Source organism: Juglans microcarpa x Juglans regia, chromosome 8S (assembly GCF_004785595.1).
Source record: "Juglans microcarpa x Juglans regia isolate MS1-56 chromosome 8S, Jm3101_v1.0, whole genome shotgun sequence".
NCBI lineage: Eukaryota > Viridiplantae > Streptophyta > Magnoliopsida > Fagales > Juglandaceae > Juglans > Juglans microcarpa x Juglans regia.
The window spans coordinates 14,243,506-14,268,563 of NC_054609.1; the positions used below are offsets into that span (position 1 = coordinate 14,243,506).

Here is a 25,058-nt window from a genome sequence, read left to right on the forward strand (position 1 = left end):
TGATAATGGACGTATCTGTTATTCAAATTCAAACCTGGAGATGATGGTTCATCTCTTAGTAAATTCGAATGATAACCGTTTGGATTCTATGCCACCGTTGGATAGTTATCCAGTTGATATTGGTTGTGGGCTAGATCCTCTTGATACCGAGCTAGGCTCTAGGTAGTGAGGTAGGCTTTGGGCTTGAGAAAGAGCCCAGGCCCATGTGGGACTTAACCAGTCGGAATGTCCTCTCCAAGAATGTAAACCTATGAGAAGTTGGGAGAAGAATAAATAAATAAACATTTTATTTTCAAAGAATTTAGTGAATAGATGACACTACTAGCTGCATGATAGTTTTTTTTTAACAATTAAGTATATGTTCTAATTTTGAAAAAAATATTATTTACTGGGACAGAAGAAAGAAAAAAAATAAATCACATGCATGTTCCTTGGAGTCGTTTAAATGAAAAAAAGAAAACGAAAAAGGGGAAGATAGTGGTTTTTGGGCATTATTTATGCATAATATTTGAGTTGCGAAAAGAAACAAGGCTTTTGCGGCAATTTAGAATTATATAAGTTGATATAGTTTTTCAACTTTTCCCATGTCAATTAAATAGATATATATATATATATATAGTTAATTAATGTTTTTATAAATAAAAAATATTTTTCCTTTTCTTGCACATATATATATTGAGGAATGAAGAATTGCTGATTCAGTTAGAAGAAGGAGCAGCACAGCCGGAAGATCAACACATCCAGCAGCAGAATAAAGACCCAAAATTGAAGAATGTTCCAGAAAGAGAATATCCTGCTGCAGGCCAAGGATGAGGACATTCTGTTATCGTCAGACTGTACAGAATATTTTTTTTCTTTTATTTCCTTGGCGCCAGCTATAGAAAGTTTGTTAGTTTGCTGGCCTTGTATTATATATACTCGTTGTTTCCCTTTGCATAAAGTAAGGATACAATAATCAATACAATAAGAAATTTCTCTCCAAAAGTCCTGCACACTAGTTGTTCGATATTTTTCTTCTTAGCCTTTTCTTACAGTATAGGTTGGGAATCTACTGCATTTCACTCCCTGGTTTGTGTTTCTAAAAATACCAGCTAGATCTAGCACCAACAGGACAGGAAATAAGTGTTACATGAGGGTCTGATCTCCAATGCCACCACTCAAAGCAACTTTGGATTAGGACCAAAAAAACGTAAATTCCTCAGCTTCTGAGTCATTAATGGATTTTCCATTCATTTTCATATTCAACTATCTTCAGCCACTATCTTCCTAGCTCGATCTTTCTTATGGCATTCTTTTGGCATAGGACATTTATAGATATAAAGTTGTCCAAGTATCAGAGGATGGCCATTCTCTGGAAAGGACTTGAGCTCTTCATAGCTAGAGATGTACAATTGTCTTGCCTCATTTGAATAGTGAGATGAGGTCTTGCCTCGTTTGAATAGTGAGATGAGATGAGATGAGATAATCTATAAATAGTAATGAAATGGTTTTAGTAAATATGTTTTATGGGATTTTGTGAAAGGAGAAAAACAAATGTTGAATAAAATAGAGAAAAGCTAGGGAATGGTCAGGCTGTTAAGCCTAGAATAACAGCCCTCCAATCATAGCCGGACACGTAGCTGAATTATTGTGAAATTTTTACATCTGCAGACACCCGATCATTTTCATTACACCTTCCTCACACTTGTATTCATTTGCCCTTTCTATTTTCCTGAGGAACCTCGACGAACTCAACATCCCTCACGGCTCTTGACCCAAATGATGGCCGAGCTCGATCCAAACGGTGGCGAAGCTCAACCCAGGCAGTGGTGGTGACTCAGACGAACAGCTCAACCCAGACGATGGTGGTGACTCAGACGAACAGCTCGACCCAGACAGTGTATTTCTCATCTTTGTCGTTCAGTAATCTGTCCCTCCTTCTCTTTGAAATTTCTAGGTTATATTTGTTCCTTCTTTCTCGTTGTTTTTTTATGAGTTACCATAGGATTTCTCTTCTAAATCTTGTTTCTATAGCTTTGCTTTGCTGGATATTTGGAAACTCTAATTAATTGTGAACCCATAACTGAAATCACCGAGGGAATTGTAAATCGTCGAGGGAATTGCTTCGGCGTCGGAATTAGATGGTGGTGGTGGAACTTTGGTCGGTGTCCGACGGTGGTGCTCAAGTCTTGGTCGGTGGGCGGCGGGCTTGGTGGCGCACAAGAGGCGGGCTGGAAGTGGACGAAGAATGTGAGTTGGAAAATGCAAACCGATTCTATGAAGAGAATAGTTCGTGATTCTATGTGGTGAGGTCTAAATGGTTTATTGTATTTTTATCTACGTGTCAGCGTCTGATTAGAGGGCTGCTATTCCAGGCTTAACAGCCGAACCACTCCGCAGCGTTTTTCAATAAAATATTATAAAGTTAAAATATTATTATAATATAATTTTTTAATATAATTTTTGTTTTGAAATTTGAAAATGTTGAATTACTTTTGTTATTTTGTTTGGAAGTTTGGAAAAGTTGTAATGATTAGATAATAATTAAATGAAAAAGTTAAAGAGTTGAAATTGAAAAGTGTTTGTGTTTGTTATACTTGGATATTGAGATGAAATGAGATGGGTTGTGAGAACTTTGCGATCCAAACTAGGCCAGGAGACGAGTTTTGGAAAGCCCTCAAGAGCCAAGCATTGTATATTTGAGAAGTTTGAGAATTTGAGGCTTCTTAGAGAGGTCGGTAAAGTCATCTTTGGAAAGGACTTTTGTCAGATAAAGGAATTTGATGACCCTAATGGATTCCAACTTCCTCCAAAATTCAAAATTGAAGATGTCCATGTCAAGATCAAAGTGTTTATGGCAAGTTTAGGCAAAGACAGTAAACAAAATCTTGGGAAGAGAAAAGTAGTAGTACTTGGACATTCATTTTTCAGATGGCACTTGGAAGCTGCAACAACTTAATTGCTTCGGTCTTTTGAACTACTGCAAGCATTGAAGATCAAAAGAAATATTCATCAAAGACAAAGAGGTACCCATTTATAGGGAAAGAGTTCATACTAGAACTACTCTGATGTTTATAAGAGTTATGATGAAATCTTCATCGCTACTGACTCCAACTTTCGACAACTAAAAATACGGAGGTTTCGAAGTGTTGCTGGTAATTCTCCACTCAATGTTAAGGATTCGAGGAATGGACAATCTTGAATGTACATTACTCAAGAAGAGATAAGGTGCTGCTGCAACTATTGTTGGTATTATCATCCTCCCCCCACCAATTTCCTCATTTTATTCCAATATTTATAAAAATCTATCCACCTCACTCCTTGAACCTTAGAACAAGAGCAGTGACTCTTGTTAGAAATTTTATATTAGTATACCTTCAAAGATCATAAATCATACGTTGTATAATTGCCAAAATAAATTTTCTACAATGATGTTGGCTTATAGAATTCACTATAATTCCAATAGTTATCAATCTCTTATATTAACTTGCAAGTAGTTTGCTCCGTTTAAGTAAAGGCAGTAAGCAAAATCATAGCAAGAGAAAAGCGATATTACTTGCACATCCATTTTTCTGTAAAATAGTTTATGAATTACCTAGATGTGATAATGTTAAAATCTACTTAAATATTAAAAAAAAAAAACTAGGCCTATCAGCCTTGAAACTATCTGCTCAAGATATTCGCTCGATTCGAAAGTACTTGAGGTATTTGCATTGTTCTTGAACTTGGGGAGATATTTTATTAACTTGATTCCCCTTGCTAAATATTCCTTGGTGATTTGCCCGACTACTACTTGCGAATCGATTTTCATTTCGATCTCCTTGCCTCTAAACACCTTTGTTATTGCTAAACTGGCGAGCACCGCTTCGTATTCGGCCTCGTTATTTGTAACTTTGAAATTTAATCATAGGGAATGGTACGAAAATACCCTTCGCTTGTCACCACGTATACTTGCCATGGCTTCTGCTTGGGTGGCTTGGAGATTTCCTCTCGAAATTTTGAAAATTCTAATGGTCAAGATCTACTCTTTCACGACACTTTTAGGCACGTAACTGATGTTATACTAGCTTAGCTCAATCAACCACTTGACTAGTCATCCCTAGGTGCCTGGCTTCCACGGCACCTTCTGTAAAGGTGATGAGGTAACCACCCGTATCGGATGGGCTTGGAAGTTAGGCCATAGTCGTCTTGCTATTACCACCACAGCAAAAGCAACTAACTCAACCTTTGGATACCTGGTCTCTGCTCCTCTTAGGGCCCTACTGACATAATACACCGACTTTTGCTCATTCCCCTCTTCTCGTATTAATGTTGCTAATATTGCATCTGGGGTTACTGCCAGGTACAAAGACAGTGACTCTCCTTGCTTGGTGTGGTTGAGCAATGGTGGGTTAGTCAAATATTCATTCAATTGTGTAAACGCCTCTTCGCACTTAATATCCCAATCCTGAGCTCTTTTAAGCACCTGAAAGAAAGGGAGACATTTATCTGTTAATCAGGATACAAACCTGTTAAGAGCTACTATCCTTCCTGCCAGCTTTTGTACTTCGTTTAAATTCGTGAGTCACTTTATCTCTATTATTTCTCTGAGTTTTTCTGGGTTGGCTTCAATTCCTCTTTCTGATACCATAAATTTGAGGAATTTCTCCGATTGCACTCCGAAGGCACATTTGGTTGGATTGAGCTTCTTCTGGTATTGCTGCAAAACTTTGAAGGCTTCTCTAAGGTCTTCTACGTGTTTGGAAAATCCATGCTTTTCACAAGCAGATCATCGACATATACTTTCATGTTCCTCCCGATCTTGTTTATAAACATTTTATTTACTAACCTCTGATACGTTGCCCTCGCATTCTTTAAGCCAAAGGACATCACCCTATAGCAATACAGTCATCGGTCAGTTATGAAAGTAGTCTTCTCTTGGTCAGTCTTACTCATTCTGATTAGGTTGTATCTTGAATAAGCGTCTATAAAACTTAGCATTTTATGCTCTGCTGTTGCATCTACTATCATATCTATTCGTGGGAGTGGAAAACTGTCTTTTGGGCAAGCCTTGTTGAGATCCATGAAATCCACACACATTCGCCACTTCCCATTGGATTTCTTCACCAACACTACATTTGACAGCCATTCCGGATATTGTGTTTCTTTGATGAACCCAACTGCCAATAACCTGTCCACCTCCTCTTTGATTGCTTCGTACTTCTCAGTGCTGAAGTTTCTTTTCTTTTGTTTTACTAGACACGCCTTCGGGTCTATGCTTAATTTGTGTTCAATGATCTCCTCGCCTATTCCAGGCATATCCTTATTGCCTTTCTTCTTTTGTTAGCTTGGTTCCTATCTTCACATAACTCTTCGAGTGGCCTTACTTAGGGTTCATCTGCTTCTCCTTGTTTTAAGGCTCTCTCATCTCTAGTCTCTAGTCCAGTCATCAGTATTTGAGGTGATGGTGGACGAATCACACCCGCCTCCTCTTCAGTTTCTACCACACTCACCTCTCCTTGTCCTTGCCTGATTTTCTGTGCATAACATTCTCGAGTTAGGACCTACTCACCACGTACTTCCCCTACCCCGAACTTCGTCTGGAACTTCATTTTTAAATGATACGTCGAACTAATTGCCTTTAATGCATTTAACATGGGTCGCCCAATAATTTTATTGTACACCAATTGAGTCTTTACTACTAAGTACTCAGTCATAGTGGTGGTGACATGGGGATACATGCCTACAAGATACTGGCAATGTGATGGATCTCATGGGTTGTATTGCATCTCCTATGAACCCCTTTAATGTGGTCAGTACTGGTCGCAGTTGATATGCGCCAATCCCCATTTTTCTGACGACATCCCAAAATAGGATGTCTACTGAACTCCTATTGTCAATCAGTATCCTCCTCGTAGTAATTTTCCACCAGCATCGTTACTTCTAATGCGTCGTCGTGTGGGTATACAACCCCTCTACAGTCCTCCTCGCTAAAAGATATTGTGGAAAATACTTGTACTCAAGGCTGTTTAACATGTCTCTCTACATTATAAACTTCCTCATATCTCACCCACCTTGCGTATGCATTTCTTCCTGAGGAAATTAGACCACCTCCAGCATACCCGCCAGCAATTGTGTGTATCTTACCCAAGGGTGGGTTCCTTCGATCCATCACTACTATGATGTTTATAAGAGTTATGATGAAATCTTCATCGCTACTGACTCCAACTTTCAACAACTTAAAATACGGAGGTTTCGAAGTGATGCAAGTAATTCTCCACTCAATGTTAAGGATTCGAGGAATGGACAATCTTGAATGTACATTACTCAAGAAGAGATGAGGTGTTGCTGCAACTATTGTTGGTATTATCATCCTCGTCCCCACCAATTTCCTCATTTTCTTACCGCTAAATATGTATAGCTGTTTTAGAGTTTATGGAGGAAGCTGGCTTCTTGGAAAAAGTAATGATACTCTCACTCAAAGTTTAACGGGGAGTCTTCCAATATTTATAAAAAATCTATCTACCTCACTCCTTGAACCTTAGAACAAGAGCAGTGACTCTTGTTAGAAATTTTATATTAGTATACCTTCAAAGATCATAAATCATATGTTGTACAACTGCCAAAATAAATTTTCAACAATGATGTTGGCTTATAGAATTCACTATAATTCCAATAGTTATAAATCTCTTATATTAACTTGCAAGTAGTTTGCTCCGTTTAAGTAGAGGCAATAAGCAAAATCATAGCAAGAGAAAAGCGATATTACTTGCACATCCATTTTTTCTGTAAAATAGATTATGAATTAACCTGGATGTGATAATGTTTTAAAATCTACTTAAATATTAAAAAAAGCTATTAATGTACTTTAAAAATATAAACAAATTAATCTGGCCTGCCACACAAGAAAAAAAGAACACGAAAATTGGAAGAACTAGTCAATCTATTTAGTTTATGAATAATGTTACTCCCACTAATGGTGGTTTTCGATAGAAGTTATTGATAAAACTAAGTCATCAATTCATTTTAGTTTGCTTTATGTTTTTAAATCACACCATGTCAGAATATTATGAAGGTATAGTTGTAGGACAGGACTTAGTCCAGGAAGGCATGATAGTGGCCTAGATCATGTACAGAGATTTTAAGTTATGATTTTTTATAGCATAGATTTTGAGAAATTTTAATAAATGATTATGTGCACTCTCTCATTTATGATTTCAATATTTTAATACAAAAAGATTTTATTTATTATAAGAAATCTTTATTTCTAGTTCTTCCTTTAGAACAAAAGAAAAATATTTTACGTAAAATTCAATAACAGCACTCCGACTCCTGAAAATTTCTAAAATTGACTTTATTATTAACCTTGGGGAGCAAAGTATGTTTAGGCCATTGGTCATATTAAAATTTTCAATTTAAGTAAGTAAGAAATTAAATTTGCTTACTTTTCTCATTCATGTATTTTTTTCATTGAGAAAAAAGAAACCGATTGAAAATAATTAGGAGAAGATATAATTTTCTCATTCATGTATTTTTTTCATTGAGAAAAAAGAAACCGATTGAAAATAATTAGGAGAAGATATAAGAATGACAAATTCCAAGACTTTAAAAAGGACATTTTAAATTTAGAAAAATGAAGACTTTTGAGTTTATTGTATGCACATGTATAGATATTCATATTACGTATACGCTAAAATCTTGGGGGGTTTTTTGCCTTATTTGTTCAAATTTCATAGATTTTTGGGGTCTATTTTTTAATTTTCCAACACATTTTAGTGTTTCAATTTTGGATTTTAAAACCAGTGATTTCTTCCGGCAAAAGGCCAAAATTCAATCAACATTTTTTAAAATATGATCATTTAATTTGTTTTAAAATATGGGGTCTGTATTTATTGGTTTAAATATTAGCTAATTATTTATATTTAAATATATATGCGTTCTTTAGATGCCATGGAAGAAAAATATCTTCATGTGGTGTCATCTATATGAACTTGGCATGGGAAAATAATATCATGGAGGAAAGTATCATGGAAATTAGGAAAGGATCAAATCGTGTCATCTAGTGAATCCAAACGCATATTTCGGGATAAAGGAAGAAACAGAGACAAGAAAAAAAAAAGGTAATTGAGAAGACAGGATAAAGCATATAGCTATCTACGGATTTATTCAAAATCTATCCAAATGCAATCTAAAATATTATCAAGAATAGTGTGCACCAACCAAATCTCGCTTGAATTGAACACCAGAACATATATATGAAATTCCATATGGATAAAAAAAAAATAAAAAAGAGAGTCTTGAATATAAATAATAAAAAAGTGACTCCGTTTAAAATACAAAATAATATAAATGTTGAATTAATACTTTTGGGTGGAGTCTTGAATCGGTTTATATTTTTATTGTAAAAGAAAAATGAAACTTAAAAGTTACAATAGTGCATAATGAAACATTTCTTTTAAAAAGTTTACCGCTTCACAAACATAACATTTCAAATTTAATAGATAGAATGCCTACTTTTATAGGTAGAATATCACGTCAGAATTATAAGAGTCTGCTTTTATATATAGTAATAGATGATATTTATTGTCCATATAGAATTTCATGCATGGCCATATAGTATAATAAATAATGATATTTATTGTCCTAAAATACCTTTTTAAAAAAATAAATAAATTTAAGATCCAAGAAAAAATTAAATTTTTAACAATTGACTACTATTTTTCTTAAAAAATACACAACGCTTACATAAGTACCTATAAATATATCTAGCTAGCATTAGCCTTAAATATATATTACCGCCATATAGAATATTGATCGTCTTGCGATATATAGACAATATAGCAAAATGGGCAACTTCCAATAACAACATTGAAAGCAGTCTCATCCATTCCATACAGCGGTTGAAAGCATACTGAGTATTAATCTAACTAGCTAATATACAGAGTAACTAGGTGGGTCTTTTGCATTGTGAAAATTCAATATATATTTGTGATATTTTGATTCTGGGTATATCTCCAAACACTAAGTTTGATTATGCCCATTACGTAATTGAATGCGCACATCGGTTCTGGACCCGATGAATTTTAACTGATTTCCAGTTTTCAAAGTTGCTAAGCAGTATTCTTAAATCTCTTATCAAGCCTTCTATGATCCAGTCTGAGTTGTGGCTTGTATTTTTCAAAGCTGAAATTACTACCTAAGAGTCACCTTCAATAGCAATACTCTTTCATCCTTTCCCTGTTGCCAAACAGAGTCCTATAAAGGTCGCTAGTGCCTCTCCACAATTTCTTGTAAATTCATTTACAAATCCAACAATTTTTCCTGCATGATCTCTACACACTGCTCATGTTGCTGTACTGCCTCACTGTCGAACTACTACATCAAAAGAAATTGAGACCTGACCTCTTGGTGGTGGATTCCACATGGAACTTTCGACTTTTGTTTTCATTTCCCAAGCCTTGTTATGTTCTTTGTAATTCCTAAGAGCCGTTCTCCCAAACTGGTTTATAGAAATTGATTGAGATCCATGTGTAATCTAATATCTATAGAACCAAATTAAGATTATCCATTGCTAGAATAGCAAAATTAGAACCAATGACAATTTCTCCTCGGCTTGATCATTTCTCTGCTTTTCAATGTAGTGTGCCAACTTTCCAGCTTGTAGATATTTTATGTTTGACTTGATTTCATCTGATTTGTTAGATCTACTTTACAATAAAAATAATTTTACAATCTAACTAATCACATAAAACTACATCAGTTTATAAGATTATTTTTATTTAATCCATTTGTGGCTAGAGTATTTTCTTACGACTTTGTATTTGAGAAATCTGTTAATTTGGTGAGAATTTAGGAGGCACATGTACTAAATAATATATATCACACAACCTAATCACTTGTCCTCAAACTAGGAAATTATTACAAAATATATAAAAGGTTATTCAAGAGGGATAATTCATGCTAAAACTGAAAATTAATTAGTAAAGATGGCATGGGAGTCGAGGCTTCGCTACTGCAACAAGTGGGAACTTTCTTGGTGTTGCCAAACCATAAATTTCCTCCATCACGAAATCCTCTAGCTTCATGTCATCATCTAGTTTCCACTCAAATCCATGCAATATATTGGCTAAGCTAGAGCTGATTATCTTTAGTCCAAGACTATATCCAGGGCACATCCTCCTTCCTGAACCAAATGGCAATAGCTCGAAATGTTGTCCTTTGACATCAATATTTGTTCCCAAGAACCTCTCTGGGCAGAATTGTTCAGGTGCATTCCATACTGATGGGTCTCTTCCTATACTCCATGTGTTTATGAAGACTGTAGTTCCTTTACGAATATCATAACCAGCTACTTCACAATCTTCCATAGCTAGGCGTGGTGTTAGCAATACTGCCACAGGGTGTTTCCTCATCGTCTCTTTCATAATTGCGTTAATATAAGGAAGTTGTGGAATGTCTTTCTCCTCAACCCATCTATCTTTACCAATAACCTTGTCAAGCTCTTCGGTAGCCTTCTTCATAAGGTGGGGTTGCTTCAAGAGTTCAGACATTGCCCATTCCACTGAAGTCGCGGACGTGTCTGTGCCTCCAGCTACAAGATCCTAATTTTAAGAAGAACCAAAAGTTGCATAGATCAATGTCATTCATATTATCGTCACCAGTAATTCTACTTACATACAATCGTGAAGTACGTAAACGTTGCATAATAGTTTTGAAAAAGAGTGGGGTTCACTATTAAAAAATTAATTTTTTTCATATAAGTTTCATATTTTATTCATTGTTTTCAAAACGATTATGGTTGCATAATTCGCAGTTACAAATATCTTTTCTCTTCGATCACATGTCTAGTTTGAAATCTATGACTCAATATTATGAAAGTAGTCGCATTGAAACAAGATGTGCTTCGAAAATACAATACCCGAGTGATCCCCTTGACGTTGTCATAAGTGAGATTAACCTGATTGTTAGAATCATCAGCGAGATGCAACAATAAATCCACCATGTCCTTTGGCTCAAAATCTTTCACTCCTAGTCTCTTGGCCTTATGTTCTTCGAAAACATGGTCGTGGAATCGATCAATTTTTCTTGACACTGTCTTCATTCGTTTCACGTATCCCTGCAAGTCCAAGAAATCTAGCCACGGTATCTAGTCCCCAATATTTAGCACCCCATTAAGCTAGAACAACTCGTCTAACATTTCTTGGAATTCTCCGAGTGTCACTATAGATTTTTCATGTCCAGATTCGCTAAAATACTCCTTACCCAATACAGTTCTACTGATAACACTAAGAGTGAGGCGTGACAGATGCTCTTTCACCTTGATGGGCTTCCCAGATAATGCCCGCAAGCGTGAAGAAAGAGCACGTCTTTCTTCAACACGTATGTTCTAATAGGACTCTAGTCTCCTTGAGCTAAATAGCTCGGAGAGACATATCTTGCGCCCTTGGCGCAGATAAGGTCCCCAAGGTGCCCATACAATATCGGCGTAGTTATAAGCGATGTACTTCCCTGCTGCAGTTTTGGGTCTACAGGAAAAAATGTGATCATGTGTCTTCAAGAATTGCTTTGCCATTTCAGGAGACGAGGCAACCACTACTGAGATTGACCCGAATCTAAGTTGCATGATCTGCCCATATTTTTGCGACAGTTTGTGAAGGGATTGGTGAGGGAGAGGATCAATAAGGTTTAGATTGCCAATGATAGGCTAAGGTTTGGGACCTGGTAGCAGTTTTAACTTGTGAGATCGAAATGGGAGATGTTTTGAGAGAGAGAAAAGAGAAGCTAGCCCCGCCATGGCCAACACTGCAAGCCAAGAAGTGACCTCCATGGCTGAGGGATTTTTTTTTTTTTTTTTTTGGTTTACTTACTTTGTGAGTGAGAGTTCGGAGTGGTTAGGGAAGATTATATAATGGGTAGTGCTGCTCTGCTATCCAAAATTTAGAGTAATGCTATGTGTTGCAGTGGAATGTATAAATGTCGTATAGTCGTTTTAAAAAAGAGAGATCTATTATTAAAAAATTAATTTTTTTTATGTAGGTCTTATATTTATTTACTTTTTTTAAAGTGACTGCAAGGTACTTGTATACTCACGACTGCAAGTATCATTTTTTCAAAATTTAATACTAATGTCTTCTTTTATTAAATATTAATATTACTCATCACTTTAATTATTATTATCTTCTCATCATTTTATGATGTAGTATTAATTGATCAGAGATTATTTATTATATTTCATTTATAAATTTATCATCTAATATTATATCATAAAATAAAAAAAAATTAATAAAAAAATAGATGATGAATAATTTTTTTTTTTTTTTTTTTTTTTTTTTTTATGTATCCTTGAATAGAATAACATGTGATCCACGAGGAATGCAAACGAACTATTGCACGTGCCCATCATGTACAGAAACCAATTAACTTCTTTTCTTTTTCCTTTTTTTTTTAAAAAAGGGTGATCAATATTTTTTATAGCAATAATTAAATAAGAATTCGTACATGGAGAGGGCGGCCGGGAGTGTATTTCCTTTTTTGTCGCATCTTACAAAAAACTGTTGAGATAAGTTAAGAATTTTATAAATAATAATAAGATAATTTATAAATAATAAAAAAAAATTTGTCCAAAACGAATAGTGATGATAAGATTTTTTATCCGTACTCTAATTTTAATTAATTATATTAGAACCAATCTGATCGAAAATATAAAATAATAGAATTAGTTGAAGTTGGATCACAATTTCATCTTTAATTGGCATGATCGATCATAGATTAAACTAATTTATTTACATTTTAGATAGGATCGCCTATATATCTGAACAGGTAAGGACATTCTAATTAGGTGTATGCGCCATATTCATGAGTTGGTCATCGCAATGAAATTTCAAAAAATAAAATAAAGTTCACAACTAAATGTGATATATTAAAAATAATAAAATTAAATTTTAAAAAGTAATTATCAAATGATAAAAAAAAAAACATATTAAATAAATTCAAACTTAAATTATAAATCGGTCCCGTCTTTCTGGAGTGATATTAATTAGGGCCCCCAATGGCAATTGTTTGGTTCACAAAATATAATGGGAGTTTCGATGCTTCCTATTCCAATTCTTTTGATCGGTTACAAAAGATGACTATATATATATATATATATATATATATATATATATATATATATATATTTGAGCATTGCTACAGTCACCGAAAATGAGTCCCAAATAAGGATCCCGAACAGTATATTTCATCTTTTTATTTTTTTTTTCTTTTTTTTTTCATGTATTTTTTTAATTCTCATAAACATTTTAAAAAAAATAAAAAATTTACAACATCATTAAAAAATACTTCCTTAACTACCAAGTAAAAAAAAAAAAAAATCATTCCGGACACAAATTCAAGACCTATTTTCGGGATCCAAAGTATTTATGTATATATATACTATAAGAAAACTGCTTATTTGTGGCCAGTTAATTCTAGCGAAATGACTATTTACAACTAAAATGAGTCTGTTTTAGTCACAAATGGTCTTTTTGTCACAATTAAATAGTCATAAAAGTCCGTTTTTCTTATAGTGATATATATATCAATAGTATTGAAGAAGAATTTCTAAAAGGGTGATGCTAAATCAGTGACCAATAGTTGATACCGACAGTGTAAACTTTGTTGGTACCTTTGCAAAAAGAGAATGCCGTTTGTAATACACAATACTAAAACATAAATAAAGACAAATTGTTCTGGGCTCAGATTAGATGGGAAAATGGCGTGAGTTGGTCTGGGCAATTCGTGAAAGGAGGGGTTTCATTGGTGCCAAAGCAGAGTTTTGAGGAAGACTGAAGTATGAGTTGTGTTCGTGTCTGGCAAGGTTTAGAGAGGCTGAACTTGAAACGGCGTCGTGGGGAACCAGGGATCTTACAGCATCATTTGCAAGAAGAATCAAGTGATGTGTTTAGGAAGTTAAGTGAAGTGCTGAATTTAAGGGAAGCTGTGATACGTTGCTGTTTTATCATGAAAGAGTGTTGCTGTGATGAGTGATCCGTTACACACACTTGTCTTTTAGCTAAAATAGAATAAAAACAGTTAAAAAATTCCATATGTATTCTTTCACATCCGCAGCTATGAGGATGAAAGGGAACTGATACAATTTACATCTTTGAAAAGCTATTGTTTGAACTTACTATTTTGAAGGTTAGGGATCCTAGAAGATCCGGTAACAATACAAGAATTCAATCCATTTTCCAATTCCTGCATTCGATTCTTACATCACACAGACACTATTATAGTAGCTCATTCCATTTTCACCATTACATACATTCAAAGCCATAACATTTGGTATTTAGAGACGTCGATCCTACCCAGTTCCAGCCAAACGACACCCTACAATTTCATCATTTACATATATTCAGTACCATACACTACCATCCAAGCAATAAATCGTTGATCGTACCGAGCACAACCAAACAGCTTCATCACTACCACTAGCCAAACAGCTTCACCATTCCCAACCCAGAAATACACCCTACCCCATTACTAACTAGTCAAACAATTTCATCACTACCATGGCAGAAAACACTCGATCCAAACACCAACAACAAGAAGCATTACAGTACCAAATCGACCATCACCAACAAGAGCTCATTGAATTAAAAACAGATATCCAAGAATTAAGGATATGATGCGCACCCTTTTCACCCAACAACCCAATTCTCCACCCATAAACCAAAAACAACCACCAGAAATGGAAAATCCAGACCTAAGAAGGTTCAATCCTAGGGTGGTTAAACTAGACTTCCCTCCATTCCAAGGTGTTAATCCTGCGGCTTGGCTCTTCAAAGCTAACCATTACTTCGAGTTTCACCAAACATCACTACCTCAGAAGTTGTTGATGGCCTCTTACCACATGGAAGGAGATGCCTTCGTATGGTTCCAAAATGTTACAGATGAAGCATTCTGCCGTGATTGGGACGCCTTTTCCAAATCGTTGCTCCTTCGCTTCGAGCCAACAACATATGATGATCTCATGGAGGCGTTGACGAGGCTCAAACGGACCAGCTCAATGGCTGGATATATGGCACAGTTTGAAACGTTATCCAACCGTTTGAGGAGCCTCTCAAATTTACATAAGCTGAGTTGTTTCCTCAATGGCTTGAAATACGAGATTCGCATTCCAATCCGTATGTTGAATCCTGTGATATCAATCATTTAAATAAAGTCATGCTTTCCCATAATGCATGTTGCTTACTGAATATGCGATGCTTCGTGTTTTAAGGTGTATGTTTAGGTTTCTAACTATATATGTACATGGTTCTTGAATAATTTTTCATGTTTAAGTACAACCTCTCACTGCACCAAAGGATTATTAGGATTAACTGAAAATTGAAAATATGATTTTTTTAACCAATAATTTAATTAGAATATAATTATTAATTAACATATAATATGTAAAATGGTAAAATATGATAAATTAAATAAATTAAAAATTAAAAATTAAAATTAATATTATTTTATTACAAATATGATAAAATTAAATAAATTAAAAATTAAAAATTAAAATTAATATTATTTTATTACTATATAATTAAATGTATAATTCAATATAAAGAAGACGTGAATAGAATAATCAAAGTTAAATTTATATTATATTATTTTATTATTATATAATGAATAAATAGTTATTTAATGTGGAGATTTGATTGGAATGGAATAGCCAACAAGTGAAATCCATTTCCTATTAGCTAAAACTTGGGTTTTACTTTGTCTAATCTGCTGTAATAATATCTGTGATAAGATTAAGGCCATTCTTCATCGCCCTCGAATCCATCTAGGAGTTCATACCTTTGGATCTTGTTATCCCAATCATCCCAGTGATACGCGGAACCTTGGTTTCGGGTTGATTTAATCACAAATACCTGCTAGCTCGAGTCTCTGCACGTTAGCATTGAGGTCCTGCCATCTCGGTAGCCTTCTGACTCTTTCATTGCCTTTTCCATATCACTCTTTTTCGCTGAAATTTTAGTTTTGTTTCTCTGCTTTCGCTTATCTAACTCTTTGGCAGAACAAAAACGCCGTAGAAAAGGCTTTGAATTAATATTCTTTTTTAATTGTGCTTTGAGGTATTGTTATGTTTTTCTTGTAAAGGCTATGAAGGTTGGTTAGGGATTCCCTTGGTTGAAATCTAATTCGTCAATATCTCGTTCTGTTAATGGAGTCATTTTTCCCTTGAAAATAATTAGATGGACAGGAAAATTTATATTACAGCTTATAGGGTTATTGAAGATTGAACGTTGTGGTGAGTAGCTATGATTGGAAGGGGATTCTGTTCTTAAGCACAATCGCCCTTTTTTCTCTTTAACCCTGCATTTAGGATAAGTTTTACTTTTTGAAATAAAAGAGCCTATAACTGAATATTACTCGTAAATAAAAAGGCTCGAGTATAGAGTGTTTTGAAATTTTCTCTCCCCCGAAACCACGATCAGTTTTCTTGGCAGCTAGAGCTCCCACCCGTTAAGGGCTACGCCAAATATCTCCATTAGATTCAAAGGTCAAGGCATTGGGGGTACTCTTCTCTGTTCTGTCTCTCTCTCACACACACACGCTCTCAGTTTTCTCTCGCACAACGCCGCCGCATCACAACCCCTCATCGTTTCATGTTACCCACAGAGAATTTTAGTTAATTTGTATTTCCTGTAAATCTCAAATGATTATGGAGTTGTTATTTGAATAGGAATTATAATACCCCAACATGATATGCTTTTAATATAAGGATGCAAGAATGCTGAAAAAACTGAGGTTACTGAAAGATAAACACTTGCTTAAAAATGCTAAACCCAAATTGTTGGGGAAGCAGTTTTAGGTTTCTTATTTTCTAAAGTTGAACTGACCAACTATCTATTATCTATTCTTATAATATATATGAGGTATTTTTGTTGCTTTTACCTCTAAATTCAAAAAGTATGGATGTCACATGAGAAATCAAGCACGGCCCTGAGGCCCTCTCACTAGCCTTCATATATATATGTGCAAAATTGTTAGTGTTTAGGGTTCTATGTTGTGCCGGATTTCTTCTTCTTCTTCGTTTTTCAAATCTTGGACTCCATTCACATTCTTGTTCTCTCAATAAGGGCTTTGACCAGTATTTGATTTACTATTTCTTTTTTAATTTCAATCTTCTTCTTCTTTGTTTCTTTGAATCTTCGACTCCATTCATGTTCTTGTTCTCTCAATAATGGCTTTGACCAGTATTTGATTTACTATTTCTTTTTCTTTTTTTTCAAATTTACTATATTTATTATGGTGGAGCTCATTGCAATATCTTCTCAGGTTTACTGTGCTGATTAGAGTAATTGTAATTTTGTTATATTTGAAATACAAGGCATTTGTTCTGCTAAAGCTGGGGTGAAAAAAGTAATTTCTATTTTGTATTGAAGTTTCACTTCTGTGTTTGAATTTCTACATTATATGCAGATTAATTTAGAAAACCATATGTATATGTATGATATCTGATCTATAGCACAGTGCAGAAAAGAATCCTTCCCTTTATGTACATAAGCCCTTTGATTTTAAGGAGCATCCTAATTTCAGAGGTACACGCATTATGCATATGCAATACGTTTTGTCATATGGCTGGAAGCATTTTGCTAGAATGCTGTCTTGTTATCTGTCTTCTTGGTCATGTGTTGCAAAGTTCCATATGCTGGTTGTTTTGTTAATAGAGACGGCTTTTTTCTTCAGTGAAGAAAAATTTAAGTAAATTATGATGTAATCTTCTATAGGTGATTGGTTCCCCAACAGAAGACCAAGTCCATAATATTCAATCCTTGAACCTGTAGGATTTCAAATTATTATTATTATTTTATTGGTACCGGGTGTCCAAGAACAACGTCCCGACTAATCCTGGGGGTGCACAGGCCCTTGGAATTGTACCTTGGGTAATTCAGGGGGAAAACCCCAGTTCAATGGTCCCTAGAGATTCTTTGCACCCAAGAAGATTCGAACCTTAGACCTTGGAGGGAGCATACCACCAAGACCAAGGCCAAGCCTTTATGACTTGAGTCAACTCCTAGGGGCTTGTAGGATTGCAAATTATGTAGGTCAGGCATATTAGCATTTCAACACCTAGTAGTTTTTGTTTTTATTTTTATATTTATAAAAAAGTTTGGGCTTTTCTTAATAATTCTTAAAATTTCAAAATTATTTTATAAAATTTTTAATTACATAGCTGGTGTGAATTTTAATGTGATATGAGGCATGTTGAATTCTAACCACTGATAAGTGGATCGTTAAATATTTTTAACAAGGATCTAATGGAAAGACTTGATTGAAAAATCTAAAAGTTAAAAGAATAAAATGTTAAAGTTGACAGTTCTTTTTATTTTGAGTAATCAATTTGGTGTTGATTTTGTAGTTATATGGAAGAGCAGTTCATACTCAGAGTCCCACCATCTATTGCAGAGCGATTAGACTGCCTTCTTAGTGAATGTGAAAATGCGTCATCTTCTGAAGAAAAATCTTTGGATTTGACCTTTTCTGGTGAGGAACATTGAGTAAACTACTACTTTTTGCAAACCATTGCACTTTACTTAAATTGCGACATGTATATTTGCAGTGTTTCTTTTCTCTCCAGAACTTCAAATCCACTTCTTTCTTTGCTGTTTCGATTCTCTATTATAATTATTTTTTATTTTTATTTTAGAATTATATCTTTTATGTTGTTAAATGGTTTTTGTAAATAGATTTTTGTGGGAGTTCTTAACTGTGACCTACCTTCTTGGTATGCTTGTGAACTTAAAAACTTATTATGTTGCAGAGGATGTGAGGAGCGGGACATTTGTCATTGCCAATGACCATTTCCTGCATCTCTCTTGGATCTTCCTTCTGTTGTGGAATCATATAAAACATATGATGACAGTGTGTTGATCAAGACATTGGCCAGGTAAAATGTTCTTTAGTGTTATATGATTGACAAGGACATCAAAGATTTATTCACTTGTAATTCTTCTTTATTGTCTGCTGGTTGTAACAGATGATTATGGTTAGAGAAGCAGGTGATCCTGCTCCAGACATGGTCTCCCCCCTCCTATGAGGGAGGCTCGAAAGCGGAGATTTCGCAGGGAGCCAGATCTAAATATATTAAATAAGTCATTGCAAAGCTTTGCTAACAAACATAACAGGAAGATTGTGAAGGAGAAAGAAGGAAAAAAGAAAAAATAATCTGTGCTATCACTTTGGCATATGGACGATCATTTTGAGAAATATGGCTCCTTTTCATTTGTTATCTTGTAATTGCAAATCATTTATTGAAAAGGAAGGCTTTTGTAGTTTAGAAGTTGCATTTACAAATATAGTTTTCGTCTAGGTATTAAAATAAAAACGTGAAATCGGTATTCTAATAAAAAGTCACCAAGTCTATTGAAATTGGAACTTAGTGAACTCCTTTCCTTTCATTGCTGTTTTCCAATTTGATGTTTGTACTGACTACAACTATGTTATGTTCTCCAGCCTGAGCTTGTACAACGTGTCTTGAAGGATCTAGTGAAGATCAGTGCTGGTTCAACAGCCGAGAATGTTGATATCCTTTTATGTTATGTGCTTTTCACTTTATTGATGTTACTTGCATGCTTTTTACTTGATTGATGTTGCTTGTTGCATGATTTTACAAGCAGGAAAATAGTCTGTGCTTGGGCAGTGCCTATTCTTGGTAATAAATTCTCTTATTAATTATAAAAAAAATGTCTGTGCTCTTGAATGCACCAAGGGTGGTGGCTCAATGGTCTCTAGGTTACTCCCAAGTGGTTTGGCATGTACTACGTACTGGGTTCGAATTCGAGTATGGATTCATCTTAGACTAATACTATTAGCCACAAAGATTTATTGAATTCTCTAGCGGGGTTAGGGTCTAAGCTATGGCCTAAACCCTTCTTGAGGGAGCGACTGCAGTCTAGGCCCATCCTGTCCGATTCCCAAAAGGTAGGGTAATACTACTTTGGTCACGCTAAGGTAGGGAAAACCATCTTTGGTCGCCCCCTCCCACCCTTTTTCACTCATAAAAAAAAAAAAAAAGTAGGAACATTGTTTAAGATTCCAATGGATGATTGGGGTAGCAATTGAACTAATGACTGCAGTGTTCAATTTGAATTCAGAGACACATGGAGGGTGAAAAATGGTATTTTTTTTAATTCAATTGGAAGTCTGTTATGATGCTTTTGTATCTTTGTTTCACCCTCAGGATCTAACATGTCTCTAAGCTGAGTGTGTTAGCTCAAGGATTTGTTACATTGTTGTTTTAGTGGAAAATATGAGTGCAAATTGAGGTTTTCCTTCTTGTGAAACGTATGATAAGTCATAGTTGAAAATGTAAGACAGTTGTATTGGCAGCAATGGTGATGCAGAGATTTCCACTGCTTTTTGTGGATTGATTATTCCTTGATTAAGTGGCTCACATGCTGAAATAGCTGAACAAGAGGAAGATGGAGACGGAAATGCTCGTGATGTGAGTAAAAAACCTGCACCTGCACCCGTTGCAAAGGCCAACGCCCCGGAGGCTGGAACAAATGCTGGGGAGCGTGACAGAAGTGACTGATGAATCTGATGACTCAATCTGACTTGAAGCCTCTTCTAGAATTGAAAAGTTGTATAGGATTAACAAGAGCTGTAACCTGTTGTTCCTGCTTAGTTTGGAGTATTTTCTTGAGTTTGCAATCTCTATTTGTTATTTAATTTACTGAATATTTAGCTATATGGTGTTTATCATCAATAACTTCGGCAATTTCTTCTAGAAATGGTGTTGGACTGTGTCAAATACGATGGCAAACTAGAGCATTGCCTGACTCTTCACCTACTTTATGTTTTCCCCTAACCTATGTGGTCAGAATTTCTTCAGTTCAGTAAGAAATTAGGGTGTTGGGAATGCTAATCTGCCTGGCCTGGCCAACAGAATTGGACTTGTTCCTGTTGGTGAATATGAAAGCCCCCCTCTTGGGGGTTTTTTAATTTTCCAACACATTTTAGTGTTTCAATTTTGGATTTTAAAATAACGAACAAACTTTCATTTTGGAATCTACTGAATTGGCTATTATTCTTTCCTTTTTTGTATGATTGAGTTGCCGACAGTGGTTCAGAAATTCAAAGCAGCTACCTTCATTTCACACTTTGGATTATTTTGATTCATTACAAATTTACAATCAGATAAAATAATGACAAATTACATGAACACAGAGAGAGAGAGAGAGAGAGAGAGAGAGAGAGAGAGAGAGAGAGAGAGCGTTGTAAGCACCTCCTTGCCAGCTCTTACCAGCATTGGGTGATCCAAAACATGAAGAAAGACTTGGCATGCCAACAATTTGCTGCTGCAATTAGAGCCAGTTATTTGCTATGAGAAATGGCATCCATCGCTGCTTGGTTTACAACTTCTTGCCTCCGTCAACCTGAGAACAAAGAGTAGCGTTTCTTTTCTATTAGCATACCTACAAAGCTCATAAATCTCATACATTGCATAATTTCCAAAATGAATTTTTTTTTTTTCACTAAAATTCCAACACTTCTTCCACGCATCTATCTCTTATACTAACTTGAAAGTGGTTTCCAACATTTAGGTAGAGGCAGTAAGCAAAATCAGAGCAAGAGAAAAGCGATTTTACTTGCACATCCTTTTTTCAGATAGCAGTCGGAAGTTGCAACAGCATGCATCAGTCTTTTGAACCATCTGCAACCATTGAACAAATAAAGATTCATCAGCCTTATATGGATGTAAAAGAATCCTGAACAATCATATTCCTTACCACAATTTAGTTCGTTCCTAAGGATATTACATTGGTAGAACTCCTTCCCCTTCTTCATCTTTACCCATGTCATGCAATCGATGATCTGATAAGAAGCAAATCCATAAATAAAAAAAATTAAATCCATAAAAGAAAACACGAGAATGGGAGCCCTATCATTTGTCAAGTTCAGCAATTTGCCAATTTGAAAAGAAAAAATTGCATGTTGGAAGACCTTCTCTCTTTGCTTGGAGATTTGGAAATTTTGACAAGCTCTTGTTATGTCGTTATGCAAACCCAACGAGAACAAAAAAAAAAAAAAACCAGAAGATGAATAGGTAGACAGAGCATACCAACCAGATTTGGTGGCCAAGCAATAGGAGTGATGGGATCTCTTCAGCGCAACCATTCAACATTCAAAGTACATTTGGATTTATTCCTCCGTTTCTGTGCCATAAATGTATTTGCCATTACTTCCAACAAAAGGGATGTCAGCTATCCTGCGCCACGCTCCTCCCTGACCTTTCTTGTAAAGTTCTTCGAGCAGAGGACATTTATAGATATCAAGTACTCGGAGTGAGGGAGGTAGGTCATTCTTTGGAAAGAACCTCAACTTTTGGCAACAATAGATTATAAGCTCTAGGAGTGAGGGAGGCAGCCCATCCTCTGGAAAATACGTGAGCTTCTCGCAGTCAGAAATCTGGAGTATTTTAAGGGAGGTGAGTTTTCTTAAGCCCTCGGAAGACAAGCATTCCAGATTCGAAAATTCATAGATGCCGAGGATTGTTAGAGAGGAAGGCAATGTCATCTCTGGAAAGGACACCAGATGCTGACATCCAACAATACGAAGTTCATTAAGAGAAGTGAGGTTGTCCAACTCCCAATCGAACAAGGCTTCAGTGATTTTAAGATGAGAGATCACAAGTACCGTTAGGTTTGTGGGAAAACCTTCTTTGGGAAATGACAAAACCTTCTCACATTTAGATATATAAAGCTGTCTCAGGTTGGAAGGGAGGAGCAACTCTCCACCATTAAACAATTGAAGATTTTCACAATTGTAGATGTAGATTCTTGTCAGAAATGAGTTATGATGAAAACTCTTCGCTACTGACTCCAGCTTCGGACAATTGAAAATTTCGAGGCGTTGAAGTGTGGTAGGTAATTCTCCGCTTGATGTTAAGAATTCAAGGGATGGACAATTGCTAATGCTCAAGTCCTCAAGAAGAGATGTGATGCCACTACTGCAACTATTGTTGTTGTTTGTATCATTATCATCATCCTCCACCAAATTCCTCATACTCTTGCACACACTTATACGTAGCTTCTTTAAAGTTGGAGGCAGATGGCTTCTTGCAAAATGCATTAGCGAATCACAGTTAATGATTTCAATAGACTGAAGACACGTGTTGTTGTACATCAATGCCTTGGGTAAAGATTCCAAGGCTATGCAATCCTTGATACTAATAGATGTGATTTTGAGTTGGAGACGTTCTTGATCAACTTCTTCTTCCACCAAAGAGACTAGTTTGGGACAATTATAAATATTGAGATGATGCAGAAATGGGAGATCATGTGGCAGTGATCCCACCTTGTCTGACCACAAAGTCGTCAGCTCCTCACAGTTTTCAATACTTAAATTTTCTAACTCTGCCAGCCCTTCCATATCAACCCCTTGATCTGAAATTGCTGAAAGTGAAGTGTAGAATGTTCTTGATTTGAATGTAACCTTGTTTCCACACACCACCCCACTGGATCTCTCAGTATTAAGTGTGCATTTATCTGGAAAGTATGAAAGTGAAACCTTCAACTGCGCACAATTATATATATCAGCATACTTTGGTAAAGGAATGTTGTTTGGTAACTTCCCTAATAGCTTCGGACAGCTATAAAGGAAAAGCTTACGTAGATTTGGGAACTCTTCATAAGGACTCCATTTCTCCCACTCCTTCATGTTCTCAAAACGTAAAGTCTTTAAGGATCTAAAACATTGTGCACAATTATTGCCGCAAAATTCAGAACCAACACTCTTCACGCTATCCATGCCAGAGATCAAAAGAGTTTCGAGTGATGGCAATTGCCCCAATGGAGGTAATAATGTGCACTTGCGACAATTTGATATTTCCAAGGAGACCATATGAGGAAATGAATGAGGTGTTAACCAATTAGGGAATTTTGTACCACCATAGTTAATTATACCCAGCTCCGTCAAAGCGTCGTGAGGCTGTAGTCCATTTAGTACCTCTAGTTCACTTGTCCTGTCTTTCGACTCATCAACGTCACAACTCCATCCCAACGACAACTTACTAATTTTGATCTTTTTAATTAATTCAGCATCTTTGCATCCTTCGATTCAATCACATTCTCTAATCTTGAAATGTTGAGCTTCCCTTTAAGATGCTTCAAAGGCCCAAGCTCCTTTACCCCTGAGCAATTGTCTTTTCCCACAATTAGATTAGACAATGTTTGGAGACAAGTTAATTTACCTATTTGCACCGGCATTCCTTCCAAACAATATGCATATTCAATATCGAGGTGCCGCAGGTTGACCAAGTTGCATAACATTGAAGGTAATTTCTTCAGACGACGGCACTTCTCCAACAACAATGTTTGCAAGTTGTAGAGAGTAGCTATTGATTCAGGTAGGCTACTAATTTGAGTTCTGGAAAGGTTAAGATACCGTAGATGCTTTAAATCACTGATAGAATCTGACAATTCATTTATATAGTACCCATTGAAAGATAGCACCCTTAAACATCGTAATGTTGGAACCAATTCACAATGAACATGACGAGCCAAATAGCAAGGACCTTGAAATGGTAGCATGAGAGGTAAGAATGTACGTAAACTAGTGCGTTTAGAAAAAACCTCAAACTTTTTAGTAGCATCATATTTGCTACCCAAGTAAGATGAGTGGCGTGCCTTTATAGGGAGATTCCCATGCTGACTACCCCCAATTCTATCCTCCATTCTAAAGCACGTCTCGCCTGCAACTGATTGAGCCAAATCATTGATGAGGTCATGCATCAAAAATTTGGATTTAAAGGGTGATTTTTGAAAAAATGACCTTGACAACAGATTGCGAAAATACTCTCTACCCAAATCTTCCATGTCCTCTTCATCCTCATGTCGTGAATGAATCAAACCTTCTGCCATCCATAATAGAACCACCTCCTTCTCCTCAAACTCATAATCTTTTGGAAATATAGAACAATAAGCAAAACACCTCTTTAAATGTGCAGGCAAATTGTGATAGCTTAACATAAGAGCGGGAGCAATTTCACTTCTCTCTTCTGGTATATCCCATATCTTACTCTTCAAAACTTTCTCCCACTCATTAGAGTCTTGTGTACCGCG

At 35.7% G+C, this 25,058-nt stretch overlaps 1 protein-coding gene, 3 long non-coding RNA genes and 1 pseudogene across 20 annotated transcripts in view; 3 read left to right on the forward strand and 2 right to left on the reverse strand.

Moving 5' to 3' along the window:
• LOC121245097 (putative disease resistance protein At3g14460) overlaps window positions 1–23,858 on the reverse strand; it is a 35,498-nt gene extending 11,640 nt beyond the window's left edge. For 4 of the 17 annotated variants that reach the window (XM_041143398.1, XM_041143397.1, XM_041143396.1 and 1 more), the window contains exon 1: window positions 22,183–23,858. In XM_041143398.1, coding sequence (XP_040999332.1) covers window positions 22,183–23,838 — 1,656 coding nt within the window. In that variant the 5' untranslated portion in view covers window positions 23,839–23,858. Of the gene's footprint in view, window positions 1–21,057; window positions 21,372–21,584; window positions 21,650–21,725; window positions 21,811–22,057 lie in introns of those variants that run through there. The other 13 variants (XM_041143403.1, XM_041143407.1, XM_041143404.1 and 10 more) reach the window with 13 other exon arrangements.
• On the reverse strand, window positions 9,936–11,785 carry LOC121245099 (annotated as a pseudogene).
• LOC121245100 lies at window positions 15,780–19,372 on the forward strand. Its single transcript, XR_005936537.1, has 4 exons — window positions 15,780–15,905; window positions 18,353–18,477; window positions 18,755–18,880; window positions 18,971–19,372. It is a non-coding gene; the product is annotated as an uncharacterized LOC121245100 (long non-coding RNA).
• LOC121245101 lies at window positions 19,433–20,785 on the forward strand. Its single transcript, XR_005936538.1, has 2 exons — window positions 19,433–20,301; window positions 20,400–20,785. It is a non-coding gene; the product is annotated as an uncharacterized LOC121245101 (long non-coding RNA).
• On the forward strand, window positions 21,370–21,806 carry LOC121245102. The gene is made up of 2 exons (XR_005936539.1): window positions 21,370–21,524; window positions 21,571–21,806. It is a non-coding gene; the product is annotated as an uncharacterized LOC121245102 (long non-coding RNA).
• Window positions 23,859–25,058: the final 1,200 nt, after the last annotated feature.